At 39.7% G+C, this 18940-nt stretch overlaps 1 protein-coding gene across 1 annotated transcript in view; it reads left to right on the top strand.

Moving 5' to 3' along the window:
* tenm4 (teneurin transmembrane protein 4) overlaps positions 1-18940 on the top strand; it is a 111593-nt gene that overhangs the window by 26969 nt on the left and 65684 nt on the right. Inside the window, exons 4-9 of the mRNA XM_070828739.1 lie at positions 5158-5407; positions 7587-7685; positions 8561-8796; positions 14876-15040; positions 17109-17323; positions 18353-18563. Coding sequence (XP_070684840.1) covers positions 5158-5407; positions 7587-7685; positions 8561-8796; positions 14876-15040; positions 17109-17323; positions 18353-18563 — 1176 coding nt within the window. The remainder of the gene's footprint in view (positions 1-5157; positions 5408-7586; positions 7686-8560; positions 8797-14875; positions 15041-17108; positions 17324-18352; positions 18564-18940) is intronic.

Below are 18940 nucleotides of genomic sequence, written 5' to 3'. Positions count from 1 at the left end.
CTCATTCGGTGTGCTCAGTGGAAGCTGGTGGCAGGAAGGTATATACTTATACAATAGCAGGTTTTCTTCTCCTCCAGTTAGTAATGAAGGCGAGCTTATGTTCAGATTCCAGAAGGTCTTTTTCCCCTCATTCCCATAGAGAGAGCCAGTGGAGAGCTGAGGGTTATACCCACCATGTGTTGTTTGTGGTACCTGTTACCTCTCAAATGAGTCCAGGTAAGACAGCTACTATTCCCGCAAGGCTCTTCCCTTCAGACTTTTCTAATGGTGTAGGAAACAGCAGGGCCAGCAGAGAGAACGAGCTTCAGGGAGCCAGGAAAGAGTGCAGCTTCACTGCCTTCATGACAAATTCTATTTGTGTTTTTATAGACAAATGCTACTCAACTGGAAATTTTGCTCCTGTGATTAGCCTTAGGGGCTGTAGCAGTAAGCAAGATTTAATGATTTATCTGGGCTCTGGATAGCTTTTGATTAATTCTGTATCGAGTGGCTCACACCTCAGTGCGTTGATCGGGTGTCCTGGGCTTGTCATATCACTTTATTTCATCAGGTGTGACCATTAGTGCTGTGGACTTTATCCACTGTCCTTGTTCAGAAATAGACCTCCTCCCTGGACACTGCACAGAGTGGCAAATTAAGTCAGAACTCAGTGTTCCTCCTCCACATGTAGCCAAATGTGGCAAAGATTATGCCTCTGAAAAGCTTTTCATGTTTAGGTATCAATAAATGTAGGTATTTTGAAGGTTTTGATTAAATCAAACTTTGTACATTTTTTTTAGGAATCTGTTTAGGTTTAATCTGACATGTATTGGTGGAGAAGCATTTCAGGAGTTTACAGTTTACAGTTACAAGTTTACAGTTACTGTGGTTTACAAATAGACATCAAACAAATTAGTTTTTCATTTGCATAGAACATACTGTAGCACTACATACAGATTATTTGACATACATTACATTAGCAAATAAAGTGCTTCATACTTCGAATAGCTACCATCTGGTAGCCACATATCCACTGAATATGTATCCATTGAAATAAAGACTGGTCTTTTACATATAGATGTACTGCCATTGTGCAGCGTTGTTTCCATGACTACCGTTGCTGATTTTAGCCAGACAGAAAGTACACCAGCGGAGCACTTCTCAGTGGTAGAGTGCCATCATCACTGACAAGTCAATGTCAGTGTGCAAAGATGTAGACCAAGAAGCACAATTTTTTTTTTGATTAATTATTAATTCAAAATTTTCTGCAAATCTCTTAAATCTCTAAGATTTGTAGTTTTCTTGTTGTGTAACTCAGACAGATGGGCTTCACTGAAATCACTGACCCAAGAAAAGTTCCTCTCGTGACAGCTTCAACACACTTAAATGTTCACGACTGTAGATTCTATATTTCAGTTGAAATAGTTATATTTCAGTTAAAACAACTGGGCCATTTTGAATATTTATTTCATGGGATTTGTTGATTTGTATCACTAGAACTCAATTCTGTATACAATACACTCAACATTGGCTTTTAGACATAGAAAGACGTCAGATATAGAAAGCTTTTAGAGAGCCAACATAGTCTACCAAGACTGGACAATCTAAATTTGTTGTTTGAGTAATAGAACATGATTTGAAATGTGCCAATAATGTGGCATAATGTTAACAAATAGTTCTTAAAATCCTGGATTCAAATCCTCAATCAAAAAAACTTCACTTGTTCTTTAGTCTGTTAACCAGTTGTTTTTTTTCACGAAAACTCTGGAAAGTGACCATTAGCATTAGTTTTCGAGTGTAGCTCACAAGTTGGACAGATGTCTCCCAGCAATTATAATATTGTGCCATTAGACAGACATTCCTGTTATCTCTCAGGGTGGGGGGTGAGATTCTAGCTAATGAAGTGGATTTGCCTTAATTACTTGTCTAGAATAGTGTCAGGAGGCCTTAACCAGCGCATACATCTGTTAGAAAGAAAAATGAAAAACCACATTCCCAGACTGAATAGATATCTTTAGGTTTCTATTTTGAATGCCATGTGAAAGCTATTGTAGCAAACTCCCCCTTCTCTGTCTCTCTGATAACAAATGAATCTCCTTTTCTTGCCAATTTCGTTGTGCAAAGCAGGTCAATAGAAAACCATTTATTTTTCTCTGTCCTTTGGATAGTAGTGAATAATTGTTGCTGAATCACCACATCTGTGGGGGTCGTGTTGTCCCGTGCTTTGTCCTAAAACCTGTCTTGTTTTTTATCTTTCTGTATATTTTCACAAGAATAACGGTGAACACTTACGTGGCTGTAGATGGGTTATTGGTTGGACAAGGGCAAACATGCCCACAGTCCGGTAGTGAATTTCAGTCTTGATGCCGTGCTTATATAGTTCTTTCTGTAGAGCATGTTCACAATGCATCAATGTTTATATGTAATTAAGTAGATAAGCAACGAATCCAAGTTTCTGTGTGGACTGTGAAGCATTTGGAGGGTGCTACATGTACAGCATTCTTTGAAGTACTTTAGAATACAGACAAATTGTAAAGCTCAGTGCTGTTTTTTTTAATACCAAATAATAATATGGCTCATAAAAGAAAACATTTGAACTTCCAACAGAGAATACATGAAGCATTAAAACTTGACTTAATCCAGGCACTTTGGGAAACTGAAAGTGAGTAAAACACTTGTTTGTTCAAATAACCACAGACCAAATAACCCCCCACCAATAATTACTCTAATACAACTTTTTCAAACTGCTGCTTCCAAATTAAAAATCAAGTTTAATTTCAAATTGACATAAAATCTTTGCTAAATACTCAAATTAAATTTAGATAAATATATGTACATCTAACTATTGAAGAATTTTAGTACACACTGTGTATTAATTTGCAAAAGCAATAAAACACCTTGCTCCCATTATGTTTGCTTTCTATGCAGGTAGACAATACTAGGAATGCCTCACAGTATATTGCTATCCCAAACATTAAACTTGCAGTAAATATTACTTTTGTGAAGCTTGCTATTTATAATGATATATAGTGATTAATTTCTGTGGCAATTTTGAGGCCATGGCATGATTCTTAAAATGTATTGCAACCGTGGCCCTCACAAAAAGTGTTACCAAGTGTCAGAACAATTAATTATTTGCTGCCCCACATTTGCTTCGTCATAGGAAGTAAAGTATTTGTTTACTGAGCAGTAAATGCATTCCAGAGCAGTGATGCATTTGTCCTTGTGATATATTTTTCTGCGTATGTCTGTGCTGTCCCTGTATCGAATTAGCATAACCTTATTAATGGCTTTAGGGATCAGGTACATTACTGAGCAGGAGGGAGGTCATCAACAACTGTGTGGTTTTACCACACACTAGTCTGTTGTTCATCAGGACTGCGGTGTGCCTCTCTCTCAGTAGCTCAACTAATTACGAGGGCAGCAATGTGAAAAAGTGTGCTCAGCATGGAACCATCTGTCAGTGCGACAGATGCATGATAAAGTACTTTCTCCAATGAAATAGAAATGAAATGATTTCTGTCACTTGTTCTTCCTATAAAATATGTGTACTAGGCGGCAGTGAGCCAGGTTCAGAGTTCAGCCTGAAGGTCATAATTTGCTATTTTTGTAGTTTTAATGAAACGTACTGAACATAAATAGAAATTAGTTGAAACATTCCAAATGTGAGAATGTGTAGAATTGCCAAGTTTCCTGTAAAACACGCGTTGAAAGCCCTGCAGGAAGAGACCTAAGCAGGTGCTTGAGGATTAAATGCAGCACACTACATTTTATTTATTTATTTATTTTTGTGTTTTCTTGCTGAGCCTTTCGTTAGCACTTTACCTGTGAACACAGCCGGGTTTTCTTTGCAATTTCCCAAAATATCTCAAGCACAGAAGCATAGTGCTGCTTTGTTCTCAGCGCCGCCAGAATCAATCTGCTTTAACTGACACGTGATGATATAGGCAACTTCATGTTTCTGGCACCTAAGACATTTGAAATGACTATGCTTCTTGATTAGTGCAAATAGGTGTCATTTTAATGAAGGAGCTGATTATCAAAATAAGCCTTCTCTGTGTGTGTCTGTTCCACTCTCTCTGCTGTAAATTGGCAATTTAGTGTTGTGGATATCTGTGAAATAAAGGAGGCTTACTGCTATAAAGAAGAGCCACTCTTTGGCTCTCTGTAAAGCCAAGGTTTCATTGATTGATGAATGGCTTAGCAGATGTGGAAATAAATGGATATAGAGTCCACAAGGACATTGGTCTTCTATCTTGTGAAGTGCAGAGCGTATCAAATAGTGCCTATACAATAGGACTATTGGGTATAATTTCTTTTTCTTTATATCTAATGGTTTCAAATCATCTGATGAAGTGACAACAGAGCTGGTAAAAGACGTTCAAAAGAACAGAGCAAGTTTTGGTGGCTGCGGTGAGTTAAAGCTCTGAAACAGTACATGACCACTTGAATCCCTTCTAATAAGCTTGACCACAGCAAATCTAATAATGGCTTGTTGAAACAGATAGCTGTTGTTACTTGATAGTCGCTTTTTCAAATCGTACTTACTTGCGACTACAAATGTGCACAACTACAATGACTACACATGCTCAAACATCCTTTCCTCTGCTAAATGGATGGCAAAAGCAGCCATGGCCAGTTTTAAGGAGAGGCATGCTCATCTGTTTACACAGGAGCCAGTGTCTGGTCTGGGGCCCAGGTCTCTGTGGGAGGCAGAGAGCACACTCTGATAGAGACCAGTTGGGAGAAATAATGAGCAGAACAACGACTTTTGTAGGAGTGGTTCATAAAAAGGCTTTGCAGCTCCTCATTGAAATTAGTCTTCAGTTTAGGTGTTAATTTATGGGCCGCTGGTGAAACTATGCCTAGTAATTGATCAGTCAGAATTTTCAGGCTCAGGGAGTTAAAATAACAGCATAAGGCTCTTCTTACCCTGTTACACATACTGTAGCACACACACATACACTTTTCAAAAGCCTTTTGTACTGTGCATCCTCAGTGGATCTGAGGTCGTTCTGAAACTGTGTTGGCGTACAGACTGTGAGTCTGGGTGTCTTTGATGGTGTTTCCAAAGGTAACCAAGAAAAAGGTGACTCAAAACAAACAGTAAATGAGCAGAATAGTCATTCTTTTGAAATTGCTGCAATGTGCTTCATTTCTTTCCTCTTTCGCTTTCAGACGGAGCCTTTCAAAACCACTCTCGGCTGCGGACGCCTCCTCTACCCCTCTCCCACTCCCACTCACCCAATCATCAGCACCATGCAGCCTCCATTAACTCCTTGAACAGAGGCAACTACACACCACGGAGCAACCCAAGTCCTGCGCCCACAGACAGCTCTGTTCCCCCTGAGGGTCCGGCCAGTGGTCAAGACTCCGGCAGCGCACAGGACAACTGGCTTCTCAACAGCAACATCCCCCTGGAAACGAGGTACTGTGTAACTTGTCTCCCTGACAGTGTACAGAGATGTTCGCTACTGTAAGACTGAGCTTGAGCTGGTGCCATTGAAGACAGGTTTTCATGCTGTCTGCTCCATATTAAATTACCACAGTGCTAACAAGGAGCAAAGCAATAAAATGGAAACTATCCTGCTAGGGGCAAAGGCCTACATTTGAGATGAACATGATTTTGTGGCAAACAAGAGAAACGCTCTGCTTTTGGGTCTTCGGCTAATGTTAGCAATCCTAACAGTGGAAGCTATTGAGTTTAAACAGCAGAGTAATCATAATCATGTTGGATATGAAGCAGTTCTTGCAAAATTACATTCAGGCTCCCGTGAGCAGGCTTCCTAGCTCCTCCACTTCAGCCCTGAGTTTATTTATTTCATGTTAATCAGTGTTCAGTTCTCTAGAACATTTCTCAATAGGAGGCCCTTGTGTGAAGTAGATCTGTCAAGTGTTATTGTAACAGAGGGAATATCTGTTGGTATTTCTTTGGCTGGTCTTATTGCAAGGTGCTATCAAATCAAAAATAGTAATGCAAATTATGTCAGCCCTTGTAATGATCACATATCTCAGCTAACAGTAGCAAAAAACTCCCCAAACAAAACTTAACTTCTCAGTGTGACCAGGTCACTCGCTGAGCAAGTGTAAATACAGTAAAAAAAAAAAAAAAAAACACATTTTGTAGCCTTGGTCTTTTTAGGAAGCTGTGATAAACAAACAAAAGAAAATCTTTATTTAGATGATTATATTATTAACATCTATTCAAAGCAGTCTGGTGGAAAACTTTTGACCACATTTTTGTCTATAGTGTATATAGTAAACATGTTGCCATAAATGAATCTGTTCTTGACAGGAGAATAGCTAATAGGTAATTTGGCATGGCTGAACAACCAGCTATGAACAGAATTACTGTCTCCTCCTTCAGTTATTGTGAGACGGCTCAGTCAACAGGAAAATGAGCATCAATTTCAGCTGGTAGAAGGACAGTTAGTGGTATAATGAATGATTACACGTCATCCAGCTCCAAAGTTAATCCTGCACAGGTATTCCCTGTGGAGCAGAAAACAGATGGTGAAGAGAGTGGATCTGCAACAGGCACGAGTGCTGCTCATACCACATATGTAGTCCTTAAGACCTATTGCTTTGAAAAAAGATCGACTGCTGAATTTCCAATAATGAAATTGAGACCATTATTAATATCCACATGGACACTGAAATATTAAATGTCATCATAACTTACTTAATAGTATTACAATGGCCCTCTCTCTTCACTTTTGTGAAATTTAATGGCCCTGATAAATTCGGCAATGATAGCTCTTGTCCTGCTCTGCCACTGGAGAGATGCCAGCAGTTGGTTGGCCCCATCCAGGCTCACCACTTTCTTTAGAGTCTCTGCCAAGCAACGTTCTCTCTTCATTAAAAGTTGCATTCTTCTCCAAAACACAAGCTTTGGAGACCATGAACAGACTTCACTACTGGGCTCGAAGGGGCAGGGATCTAAAACAAGGCTTTTTCTCTTGTACCACTTAAAGTGTTCAGCCTGCCCATTGCATGTGGACAGTTCATTTCTCCATTGCATTGCTGCAGTGTTTCCTTATGGAACAGAGCTTTCACAGGGGGGAGTGCATTATGGGATAAATGAAACTTGCACCTCTAGAAACTTCAGAATGAACTGAAACTTTTTGGGAGTGTTGCAAACACAAAGTGAAAAAACAACTGTACTTAAGGAAACTATCCAGCGTAAAAAGTATGAAATTAGGATATTAAAAAAGTGTTTTGTCTGAAATAAGTGTTAGAAACCTCAAGGTTCTTATTTGTAAGTGATGCATTGTTTTCTTCCAATTACAACCTTGAAGGAGCCAGAATACTCTAATGTTTATCAGGGAGGAGCAAGACGCTTGCAGAGAAGGGCAGGGCTCGTACAAAACCAGGTATGGCAGTGCCCAAATGAGGGGAACAAGAGAAGTAGATGTTTTGATTTGTCTCACACCTTTGTAGAAGTAGTTCCATAAGGGCTTTGGTTTCTTTGTCCCATGCCGTCCGTCTTGATCTCCATTTGTCAGTGGTTCATGTTGCTTGGTGATCACATACTGTATTGGCATTTCTGTGTTTCTTGCACGCACATCTCACACTAGCTTCATATCCATCTTTCCACCTGTGTGTAGAAACATAGCAAAGCAGACATTCCTAGAGACTTTACAGGACAACCTCATTGAGATGGACATTCTGGCATCAGCACGCCATGATGCCTCGTACAACGACGGGTATGTTGCATGTTTGCTATCTGGCTCACACTACTGTCAGAATCTGCTTTGCCATGAAAACAATAGTGATGCCTGTGCTATTTTTCCATCAAACATCCTCTGTTTTGAAATGCCGTCAATCATCAGTGTATGTCTCCTGGAGTGCTAGAATCCTTTGCTGTATTTGTCCCTTCCCTGTTTGATACAACTAACAATTTGCATTAAATCACATTGTTGGGTTGTATTGCTTTTGATGAATGTTAAGCACGACCGCTTTATGATCCACAGTTGGCCATGTTATCTCTTATTGCCATAGGATAGGAACAGGATTTGCCCTGATATTTATAAACAAAATATGGTCTCAGTGACTTTCCACATCATACATTGTAATGTGACATTCAATCACGTTCATGTCACTGTCGCTCAGGAGCTTCTTGTAAACTTGTCAGTTAAACAGCCTTGACAACAGTGCCGCTGCCACTGACTCTCTGATGCGCTGCTCATACGGCACTTGGACATGCAGCTCTACACATGTTTTCTGAGATAGCTAGCCATGTTGTTCAAGGACAAATACATCTGCTCCACTCCATGCTGCAACCGTACATAGTGTGTCTCTCCTCTGGACAGCCTTGACACATAGTTACTGGCATGAATGCATAAACAAGAGCCAGCTGTGGTCACTAGTAATGTAAATTAGATTTAACATTGATTCACAGTTTCGACTGAGCAAAACCCAGTATGGTTTAGTACTCTCACTGATCTAGCAGGACTATGACTATGGAAGTATTGAATGTGCTAGGAAACAGATTTACTTACCAATGGAAGGGCTGCACTTGGATAGATTGAGAAATTAGGGTTTCTGGTAAGACTAAAAAGAAAATGTGTTTCTTTTCTAGGCACTTCCTGTTCAAACCAGGTGGAACATCACCAATGTATTGCACAACATCACCAGGATATCCTTTGACCTCCAGTACGGTATACTCGCCTCCCCCACGCCCTCTGCCTCGAAACACCTTTTCCCGACCTGCCTTCAGCCTGAAGAAACCCTATAAACACTGCAACTGGAAATGTGCTGCTCTCAGTGCCATCCTCATCTCAGTAACACTGCTGTTCCTGTTGGCCTACTTCATTGGTGAGTCACCTCTGATGCTTCTACAAACCAGGGTGGACGCCTCTGGCTATCCGCTTCCAGCGCCACCCCTCACTTAACTGCACACACAGGATGAGTCCATACTCTATTGTGTTCCCTCTATCATCCATTTTAATAGTGTTGAATCTGCACTGTGTGCCTTATATGAGCATAGTTAAATTGAGACTCATAGATTGACTCCTCGCCTTCACACCTTGCCCGAAATAACATTATCATTCATAGTTTGGGTTGACTGAATCTGCAGAGATGGGCAGTCCACTTTCTTGCTCTTGTGAAAAGGCCAGGTAGGGAATGAATTAAAAAGACATCAGCCATCACACAAGAGATGAGAGGACTTCACATTCAGAATATTCATCTAATTTGATTTAGAAATCCCTGACCAGCATACCCAGATCCCAGCTTGGTAAGGACTACAAGCTGTGATATTGTGAGTTATGCCATTAAATCAGTTATGCGTATTCAACTGATGCCATTCCCCAAAGATATGATTTTCAGATCTGATTATACAACATTTTATTTATGTGTGAGATCAACAAGCCTACAAGACATATCTTTTCACTCGTAAATGGTCAGAAGAAGCAGTTGATAAAGACACAAACATTTTACAAAAATAGAAAGGGAAGTTAAAAGTAAGTAGATTCTGCAATTAAGTGCTACGATGTTGTTTCGCCATAATTTTCAGAGATCAAGTATTAAACTGTGTTCCCAACTCTGTGTTCTTGGATATTATGTTGTTTTTCTTGCTGGTCTGTTCAACCATGCTGGCTATCACTTCTCAGGGAAGCTACTCAGTTTATTTTCTCTTTATTCCAAGCTAACTGTTGCTTTGCCAGTAATTTAAAATTCAACTTTATTTAATTCTTCACTGTGCTCCCAACATTTTAACTGTTGAATCACTTACTGTTAAATGAATCTATTATAGAATAGCAATATACACTTTTATATATATATATATATATATATATATATATATCTCTCTCTCTCTCTCTCTCAGTGTGGTCAGGTAGACAAGTAATGGCAAACAGCAAGGATTCTGCGTAGGTCAAATGTCGAGTGAAAATGTGAGGTTGGTTTCTTCCAGTGGCAGGATTTTGAGGCACTTAAGGTCATATGACAACAGGTTTGAGGAGTGGGTGAGGAAGGTAAATCACATATTGCCTGAATTAGTGCGATGAACTTTAGGATGTAGGATTCCTGCAGTGCAGTGAGGGGAGAAACAACAGGTAAAGATTATCAAAATGTAATGTCAAGCAGGTATGTTTGAAGTCTGGATTTATATATTGTTGAATATCATTGTTGGCAGATAGTTCTTAGGATGTAAGAGGATACACATTTCTACTTAATACATTTTACCATATAAAAATACATGTGATTGGCTGTGAATACCTGTTCAACATAAGTGGTTACACTGTTGAATTCAGTCTCGCCCAGAAAAAGAAATAGTCTCTCAAATAGCAGGGTGGTGAGAACATTGCAGTTCATATGAGTCAATGACAGAGCAGCCAGACCCCCCTGCATGGCCTTCTTCAGTGAGATAAATGAATTCTTCATTGAGGACATTTGTTATAGACATGCATTATGCTGTAACAATCACAAAAGCTATCGTTTCTGCTTCTCCTTGAGGCCAAATGAACTAAAGTCTGATTATTCATTTTTTTGTCACAAGAGCCATTTAAATTGTTTCATTTGAATTCAGAACAGCGTTGGACTGTAAGAAAAAGGAATCAGCTGGTTGCTGGTAATTATGAATCAAGCGATTTTATATGAATGACGGTGGATGTGAGCAAGTTCTGGTTCTTTTGGCTTGTTTTTGGCATCATCAGAGTGGTTTGGCCGTAGACGTAGAGATACAGTATGTGTCTACAGTTGACTGCTTGTGACTTGGCCAAAAGCCAGAGAGATCCGTCAGCCTGATAGTGCCTAATCAGACTGTGTAATTACACCCTGCAAAACTCACACCATCTCCCGATGCACCACAAGTAAACATGTTGGAGACCAAACCTCACCCTAAGATCGGAATTTCCAATCAAGAATGAGGGCCATGTTTAATTAAAGGCTGATGAGAAAATACATTTAATTTCAAGTGCAATTAATTATTGAGGCCTGTAATTGGGAACTCTGGGTGAGATGTCTAATGAACCCAATTATGCCTCTTGACAGATGTTTTGACTTGAAGCATGGTTTTATTTTGTCCCAGCTTTGTAAATCGGCACATTTTGAAGTGCAAAAAGGTGGGGGGTGTAAGACGCCACTATTTTCTCTGTGGTCGCTCGCTCATTAGCACATTTGTTATATGTTCCTCATTTTAAGGTCATCTGTATCCTCCTGTGTTCACTTTCATTCACACTGGGTATCTAGCCAAGGACAAAGAGGTTGGGTCCTAGAAAATTTTTCACTGCATAATCATCCAGCTATGCAACAGAGATTTTGCCCATGTGTCTGCCTTTCAGCAATGTAAAATATTATGGCTTTGTTTGAATTGGCTTCTCTTTATGCAAATGTGATATTTGCAGTATCTAAATTTGTCAACACTCAAAAATGAAATGTTGGCTTATGTGTAATCTTAAGAAACTACTCCAATGCCTTTACTATGAATGTTTTATGAATTTTAAATATTACCTGTATCGAAAGACCAAACATTATTCAAGTACAAAAAGTTCCTGTTCATGCAATGCTACTTCAGTGGCCTAGAAAAAAATCCTTTATTCTGCTTTCAGTAAAAATCTAGTAATACTCAATATTCATTGGAAATGATGCATTTATGTGCCAAAGATGCACTGAAAATGAAAGTATAAGCTGAAGCATAAACTAAATAAAAACATAAACAAAGAATGTACTCCAGTCAGTTTCCTTATGATGTTACTTTATTGTTTGATAGTGCTTTATTTTTAGAGAAATGCAGCATGGGAATGATGTGTCTCAGAGGTAGAAACTGGTTCATTTTCTACAACTGTTTATATGGAAATGTATCATTTATATAATTAAGTTCCTCCCCACATGGATATTGCAAAAAATAATCATTCACACCAGACTTCTAATGGCCCAGTTTTGAAGGAAGGACATACTGTGCATTAGTCCAAACTCTGACATTGCCGATTGCTAAAGATCATGGCGATAGTCTAAGAATTGTGCAGTGCTGATATTTGACATTTGACACTGACCTTTGCTATCCCCAGTCATCCTGCATTATGTTAACTCTTTTTCTAGCGCTTTGTTTGAAGAAAGATGGCATGTCAGTGATGGAATGATGTGGTGGTAGAGTGGAGGGGTGGCTTTGATGGATATTTACCTTAACTTTATACCTGTATATCTGACATAGTACAAATATAAATGATCCACCACATGGCTTGGCAGAGAGTGGTGTTTTACACCATTGACTGCCATTCAAGTGTGGTGTAAACATAGGTGTGAAATGAGCAACCGATGGCTCCCACGTTTAACGTCTATTTAACTTTATTTTTCTTTTAATTGACCATATGGTAAAAACATTTTTCAGTCCAAGGTATTTATATGACTGGATTCTATTAAGGCTTTTTGAAATACCTCGAGATAGTAATGCTCAGTATTTGATCATTTTGACCAGTAAGATGAGAAAAAAAGGATTCTACTTATCATAGCTTCCCTTGAAGTGTGCACTACTTGGAAGGTGCTATTCAGATGTGAGAATAGGAGCACGGGAATGCTGGCAGATGACCCACAGCAATAAGCGCTGACTTCCTGAGATTTGCTGAGAATTCTTCACTACACCACAGTGCTACAGTACCTCTGTTCCCTAATTGGCACATGGCGTGACCCAACTTACTGCCAAGAGATAAGCGAAAGGAGGGCACAACATGTGCTCAGGAAAGAATGGGCGATGCTACGAAGTTCAGTACTCTTGACAGGTCAGTGGCATCGGCGGAACACAGACACAGCTTGTCTCTGCCTGTAGCCATCTCATTAGAAGTACCTTGTTATTCCTACAACCTGTCTTCATTTTGCAGCCAATTGCTGCAGCCTTCGAAGTGTCAATGCACAGTATTTGCAAAGTTTGAAAAGCAAGCAAAACAAAATCAGGAGGCTTTTTGCTGGCTCAGATCCAATGCTCTGCATATCATTGATACCAAGAAGGAGTTCAAGTAAATCTTTAAGGATGGGAGGCCTCTTCAACCATTTTCCATTATAGGCCTTAGGGACGGATGGGATGAATGGGATGAACGGGGCTCACAAAGACGTGATTACTAGGACGCTTGGACTGACACCCTGCCTAGTGACTCTGCGATGGTTCTGCCAACAACATACACTGACTGTTTTTTTTCCATTTAGCCAGTCAATGTAGAGCTACAAATCAAAAGAAATGTCTTTCTTGAGCTTACAAAATAACAAACAAAACCATCTGTCTCTTCACTGGGTGTCCTTCACTGACACAATCATTTCCACAGGCTCTGGACAGACACAGAACAGATACTGGTGTCGCTGTTGAACTTTCATCCTGTCAGGGAATGTTTGTATTGTCTTTGTTCACAAATTAATCTAATCTAAATATTTCAGTAAGCTTGTGGTACTGTTAATCCAGGGTCTATCTTGATAATATTAGCTATTATTTTAACGCATCATGAATATCCAGTTTCATTTGAAAGAAAAACAAAACTATTAATTTTCAGCTCTGAGAAGCACCTGGTTCATATTCCAGGACTAAAAACAACAAATAATAATACCATCATACTTAAGATGACAGCTACCTTAGTTGGATTTAATTTTAATTTTGATTTTAATTTTATAGTCTGCTGCCACCCTGAACACACAGTTCCTGTGTCTCAGCTTTGAAGGAATTAAACTTTCATTAGCAGACGAGAGGTCCTGAGTGAGTTGAGATCAGGTGATGTGCTCACAACATGTGCTTGTGCATATTGTTGATGGACAGACTAGATTTTGAGGATCCCAGTCATAGTCATTGTGTTCTTACCTCATTTTCAAACACATTCAACAGTCTGTTTGACTTGTTGATTGGCATTAACCTAAATACATCAAACACAAATAGATAGATAAATAGACAACTGTGCTTTTGAGCCAAAGAAAATAAACTCTGAATTTATGTATAAAACTTTAAGCTATGATAATTCGTTAAAATTTATGCATGTCATGAATCTGTAAGCCACTGACAATTTTTTTCCCTATGTATTCAAATAATGATGGGCACAGTGTGTGTTGTCTGAACAGTCACTGAAAGGCTTATTAATGACATGAAGTAGTGTATGCTCTTATAATAGGGAAAAAGGAAACACATTTGAAGAAAATAACATTGAAAGGACAGGAGAGGTCTTACTCCCGGCTTCGGTCTAATAACTGTCAGATAATTTCACTCTTTATAATTGAATTGCGTGGTTATTTACTTGAGGAGCTTAACAGAACCAACAAACCAATAAAATAGCTATATTGAGTTTCTGGGCCTTTTCTGCTGACTGTTGACTTCCAAGGTGGTTTTTGCCTTGCTAAGCTCGTCTTGTCCATTCTCTTATTGGTAATCTGTCATGGTCAGCCCCTCCTCCTCTGTCCTGCACTCTACTGCCATTGTTCCAAAGGACATTTCTTTTGTCGACCTTGTAAAATATCAGCATGCTTCATCCAGTGTGTTCACATTGAAACACCCCTGGTGTCTCCCTGCTGATGTGTTTTTTTTCCCTTTTGTCCCCTAGTTTTGCAGGGGAATGGAAAGGTAATGGGGTTGGAAAAATGACAAGGCACTGGGGATGGTCCATGCCAATGTTGGTGTGGAGAGACAGATGTTGTCTCGCGAGGTCAGGATAGCATTCATCTGCTGGTCTTACTACTCAGCACTTTTGAAAAAAATGCCATTAACCATTAAACCGTGTATTGTTCTTCATCCTATGGAATTCACGTCCTGTTATTCCATCTCCCAGCTGTCACCTTTGGATAATTTCTAAAAATAAAAGAAAACAGAATAAACTTCTAGACTTTTTGGGGCTCTTTGTATTGAGTATCTTTTTTACTTAGGTAAAATTAATTCAGAGTAATCTTAACATAAATGAATTCTGAGGTTGTCTTATGTTTAATATTTCAGCCATGCACCTTTTTGGATTAAACTGGCACCTGCAGCCCATGCAGAGACAGATGTACCAGCTGTCAGAGGACAATACAAGTGGCCTACCCTTTCCCACGGATCTGAGCTTGCCACCACTAGGCAACACAGGCTTGGAAATACCAGACCGCAAGGGAAAAGATGACAGTAAGTGCAATCTTTAGAAGGATACCATATTTTAATTAAATGAACACAGTTGTTTTTTCCTCCAAATGATATTTGAGTAAACATATCTTAATATAGATGATGTTATGTCTGAGATGATTGGCATGAATCTCTGTTGACTGTATACACTGTTCCACCCACATGAGAAAAAAAATCGACATTGCACAAGGAAAAAAGTTTTTCAAATCTTAAAGTTTACAGATGACATTTTGGAGCTCAAGCTAGTTTGTTATTATTTGGTTATCCAGTTTCACATTGTGTTCACATGTCTCCATGGTATGCAAAGAGATCTGCATTGTAATCCTATGAAAGTTGTTGTAAGGGGGAAAGTGTTATTTGTTCCTGGAGGGAGAAAATGGGACAGCTTAAGGGACGGAGTATCCAGGGGCTGGAGGGGGATTAGCCACTCTGTCCTCTTCAGAACGGATGTGATCCTTTCATCTCCTAGTCTGGGCTGCCTTTCCTGGCAGCCAAAGAAAGCATGTGCTCACCCCACGGTACCAACTGCTCGACTCGAGGAAAGTTTGCTCTGTTCCATTCTCGAACAAATGGCCCCAGATTTAACCATGTGATTTGCCACTGGCAGACTACAATAGGTAGAAGATGGGGTCATTACCATATAGATGAATCCAGGAGTTGTCTTTTTCATTTACCAGACAGCAGAAAGTGTGTTTAGCTAACAACAAGCATGACTACAGCTCAGCTTAGACCCTTGCATGGCAGCCGTTGCTGATAGGAAATCAATAGCCATAGTTTTCTAAATAAGTCTCATTCTGCTGTGCTGTCACCAGAAACAATGATGATCTATCTGATGTTTTATCAAGGTGATGCAGATGTGTACCGTGTTGAAATTCAGTCTAGCTCTCTCTATCTGAGCCCTGTCTTTCCATCAAAGTATTATGTTGTAGTTTAGCTTGCAGAACAACAACCATTTATTTAACCATGAGGTCCATTATCACTGGTCTCGGCTTATGATTTATTTAAACAACCTGATGAGTACACCATTAATGTGCTGCATAAATACAAACACAACCCCAACATGTGGAGAACGAGCCTGCGTGTTGTAGCATTATGTAAAGCCCAGGTCTGGGAGACGGGGAGTGTGTCCCGTCCTCTGTGATAAAACCCAATGCCACTGATGGACTTTTGAGAAGACCGCCATCTGCCGTGCCACGTGTAACCTAAAGCCGTGTCTGCCACCAAGTCCTGGGGGTAGTTTGTATGGACGTCTGCTTTAGTAGACTCTGCTGCTGAAATTAGCTCATCTACATGGGCAAACAGATGTTGCCATTTCCACGGAGTCCAATATATGGTGTATTATGGAGCATATGGACAATTTTTGGCAGTGGGTGTGCTAGTACCTGAGCGGGTACAACTATAAGAGATCCCTCTCTACTATAATTACAATTTTCACTTTATTGCTTTTTGTTTTATTATAACTGTATTTTATCACAGTGTTGAAGCAGTTGTATCTTTCACACCTTTTCCACTCCATATGTTCAGCCTTTTAAATCATATTTTTAGAACCTTTCATCACTATTTACTTTGATGAACAAGATTTATTAAATGTGTGCAGATCATAAAAAAAAAAAAAACTGCTCACTAAACTTACCATGTCTGCTGCAGTCTAGACAAAATGAGTGTAGTTTGATCCTCAGTTCAATGATAGGATGTCAGTGCTTTGAAATAATCAATGCTACCTGGTACTGAAACATTTCAGCATTTCAAAATTTAATTTTAAAGAGGATTTTTGTATTTACCATTTCATACAAAAAACACAAAATACTTCAGGACGTAACAAGAGTTTTATTTGAGGATCAGACTGATGTTCAGTCAGATTATTCTTTCTTTTGTACTCTCTCCTTCATTGGAATTGGGACTGCTGGCAATGGTCATTCATAACATTTTTTTTCCCTGGCTGTCAAGGATGTGATTGAATATCTGTGATATGGTCAGACTATCATGCTTCAGCAGACTGACTCCCTCTGCCCTCCACACACTGGATTAATGGTGTGATCTCTTTGACCGATTTACTTTGTGTGCAATGCAGGCAAATTGGACAGCTTGTTCCCAGATGACAGCTATATAGATATGGGCGAGATTGACGTGGGGCGCAAGGTCGCGCAGCAGATTCCTCCTGGTATCTTCTGGAGGTCCCAGGTCTTCATTGATCATCCCATGTACCTGAAGTTTAATGTGTCCCTGAGTAAAGATGCCTTAGTGGGAATCTATGGAAGGAGAGGCCTACCTCCGTCACACACACAGGTGGGAAATATTTGACTGTAACTGTATGTAATGTATGTACAGTTTATGTGTTTTTGTTGTGGTTATTAGTTGTATGAAAGGACAGTTTTGAAGACAGTAGTAAATTGTAAATGAGTAGCTGTAAATTACAATCATGCCTCAGGTTCTTTTTCTATTCTTCCTCTGCCACAGAATATAAATTGGGATATTGTTTAAAAAAATCTATCTAACCATGAAGGAGCGTGTCATGAATACAAACCAATTCATAAATCTCTTTATTGTATTATGAATCACTTTCTTTGTTGCAGAAAGGATTTGACGCAAATTTCTTTCAGGTTCAATATCATCAATGAATCACACAAAGATACAGGGCTTGGGGGAGATTTTTCTTTACACTAATTTCGCATCTATGTGCAGCACAGACTCAGATATATCATGTTATTAATCACGTCTGACTGCCTGGATCCTGGAGTTTAGGTTTCTGCTGTAAATGTAACTGTAGTTGAACAAATTGTTAATAACATGATTTTTGTTTGCATTAATGTCCAGTGTTATTTATTTTTCAGTCAAAAGATCATGTTTGCCGTTTTTTCTCTTTTTACTTCAAAGAAAATAATCTCGAGTGGAGTTGTGGTGCTTTGACTGATTACACATAGAGTGGCAGATCAGTCATGATTCCCTTCCTTATGTAGATGAAAATGAAATGTCTCATTGGTATTCATTGAGTCGCTACTGACTGCAAATTGTTGCAGATGTTATTTGGTAAACACTAGCTTTAATTTTTTTCCCCCCAGCTTCGCTTTTTTCACTTTGATAGTTTTAAACAAAGCTTTCATATAAGATATCTGAACTATGAAATTATCACAGCCCATCCAGGCACCATGTGCCAAGACTTACTCAGGCTCCTCTGGAATGATGAGTTATTCATGCAGACCAAATGATGCTCCGCTATAAAGAGGGCTGAAAGCACTCAAGTCTCATGTGTCACTCTAATGGCGTGTCTGCGGTCCATCTATCAGTCTTTCTCACTTTCTGTGTGTCTGTCTGCAGTTTGACTTTGTGGAGCTTTTGGATGGGCGGCGGCTCCTGGCCCAGGACATCCACGGTCTGGAGGGGACTGTGGCTATGCAGCGGAGCCTGGTACCCATCACCACACACGACACAGGTTTTATTCAGTACATGGACTCAGGCATCTGGCACCTGGCCATCTACAACGACGGAAAAGAAACTGAAACTGTCTCCTTCCTCACCACTGCCATAGGTGAGCGCCCTGGGCATGACCTGCTGCTGAAACCTGTAATAGCAATCCACATAATCCCTATAATACCAACCAGCAGCACTCCACAGCAAACAGCCCAGACTTGGGGCATGAGTCAGAGGCAGTTTTAGGCAGATTTCAATAGCCAAGGAAAGTGCAGGTTAATCAAGGTGAAGATGAATATTACAAAAATCAGGACATCAGTGCTATCCTGCCATGCCCCTGAGTAGGGTATTGAGAGATCATAATATCCTCATTAGCCTGAGTGTCTTCCGAGCGAATCAGGGGTCCAGCTTCTGGGAACCATTTGCATACAATTCAAAGTATGATTGTACCCTCCTGCTAGTGCCATTTTTGATCATGATTTGCTCCAATTTCCA

The sequence above is a fragment of the Pempheris klunzingeri genome, chromosome 4, assembly GCF_042242105.1.
Source record: "Pempheris klunzingeri isolate RE-2024b chromosome 4, fPemKlu1.hap1, whole genome shotgun sequence".
NCBI classification, from domain to species: Eukaryota; Metazoa; Chordata; class Actinopteri; order Acropomatiformes; family Pempheridae; genus Pempheris; species Pempheris klunzingeri.
This window is presented reverse-complemented; position numbering and strand designations above follow the sequence as displayed.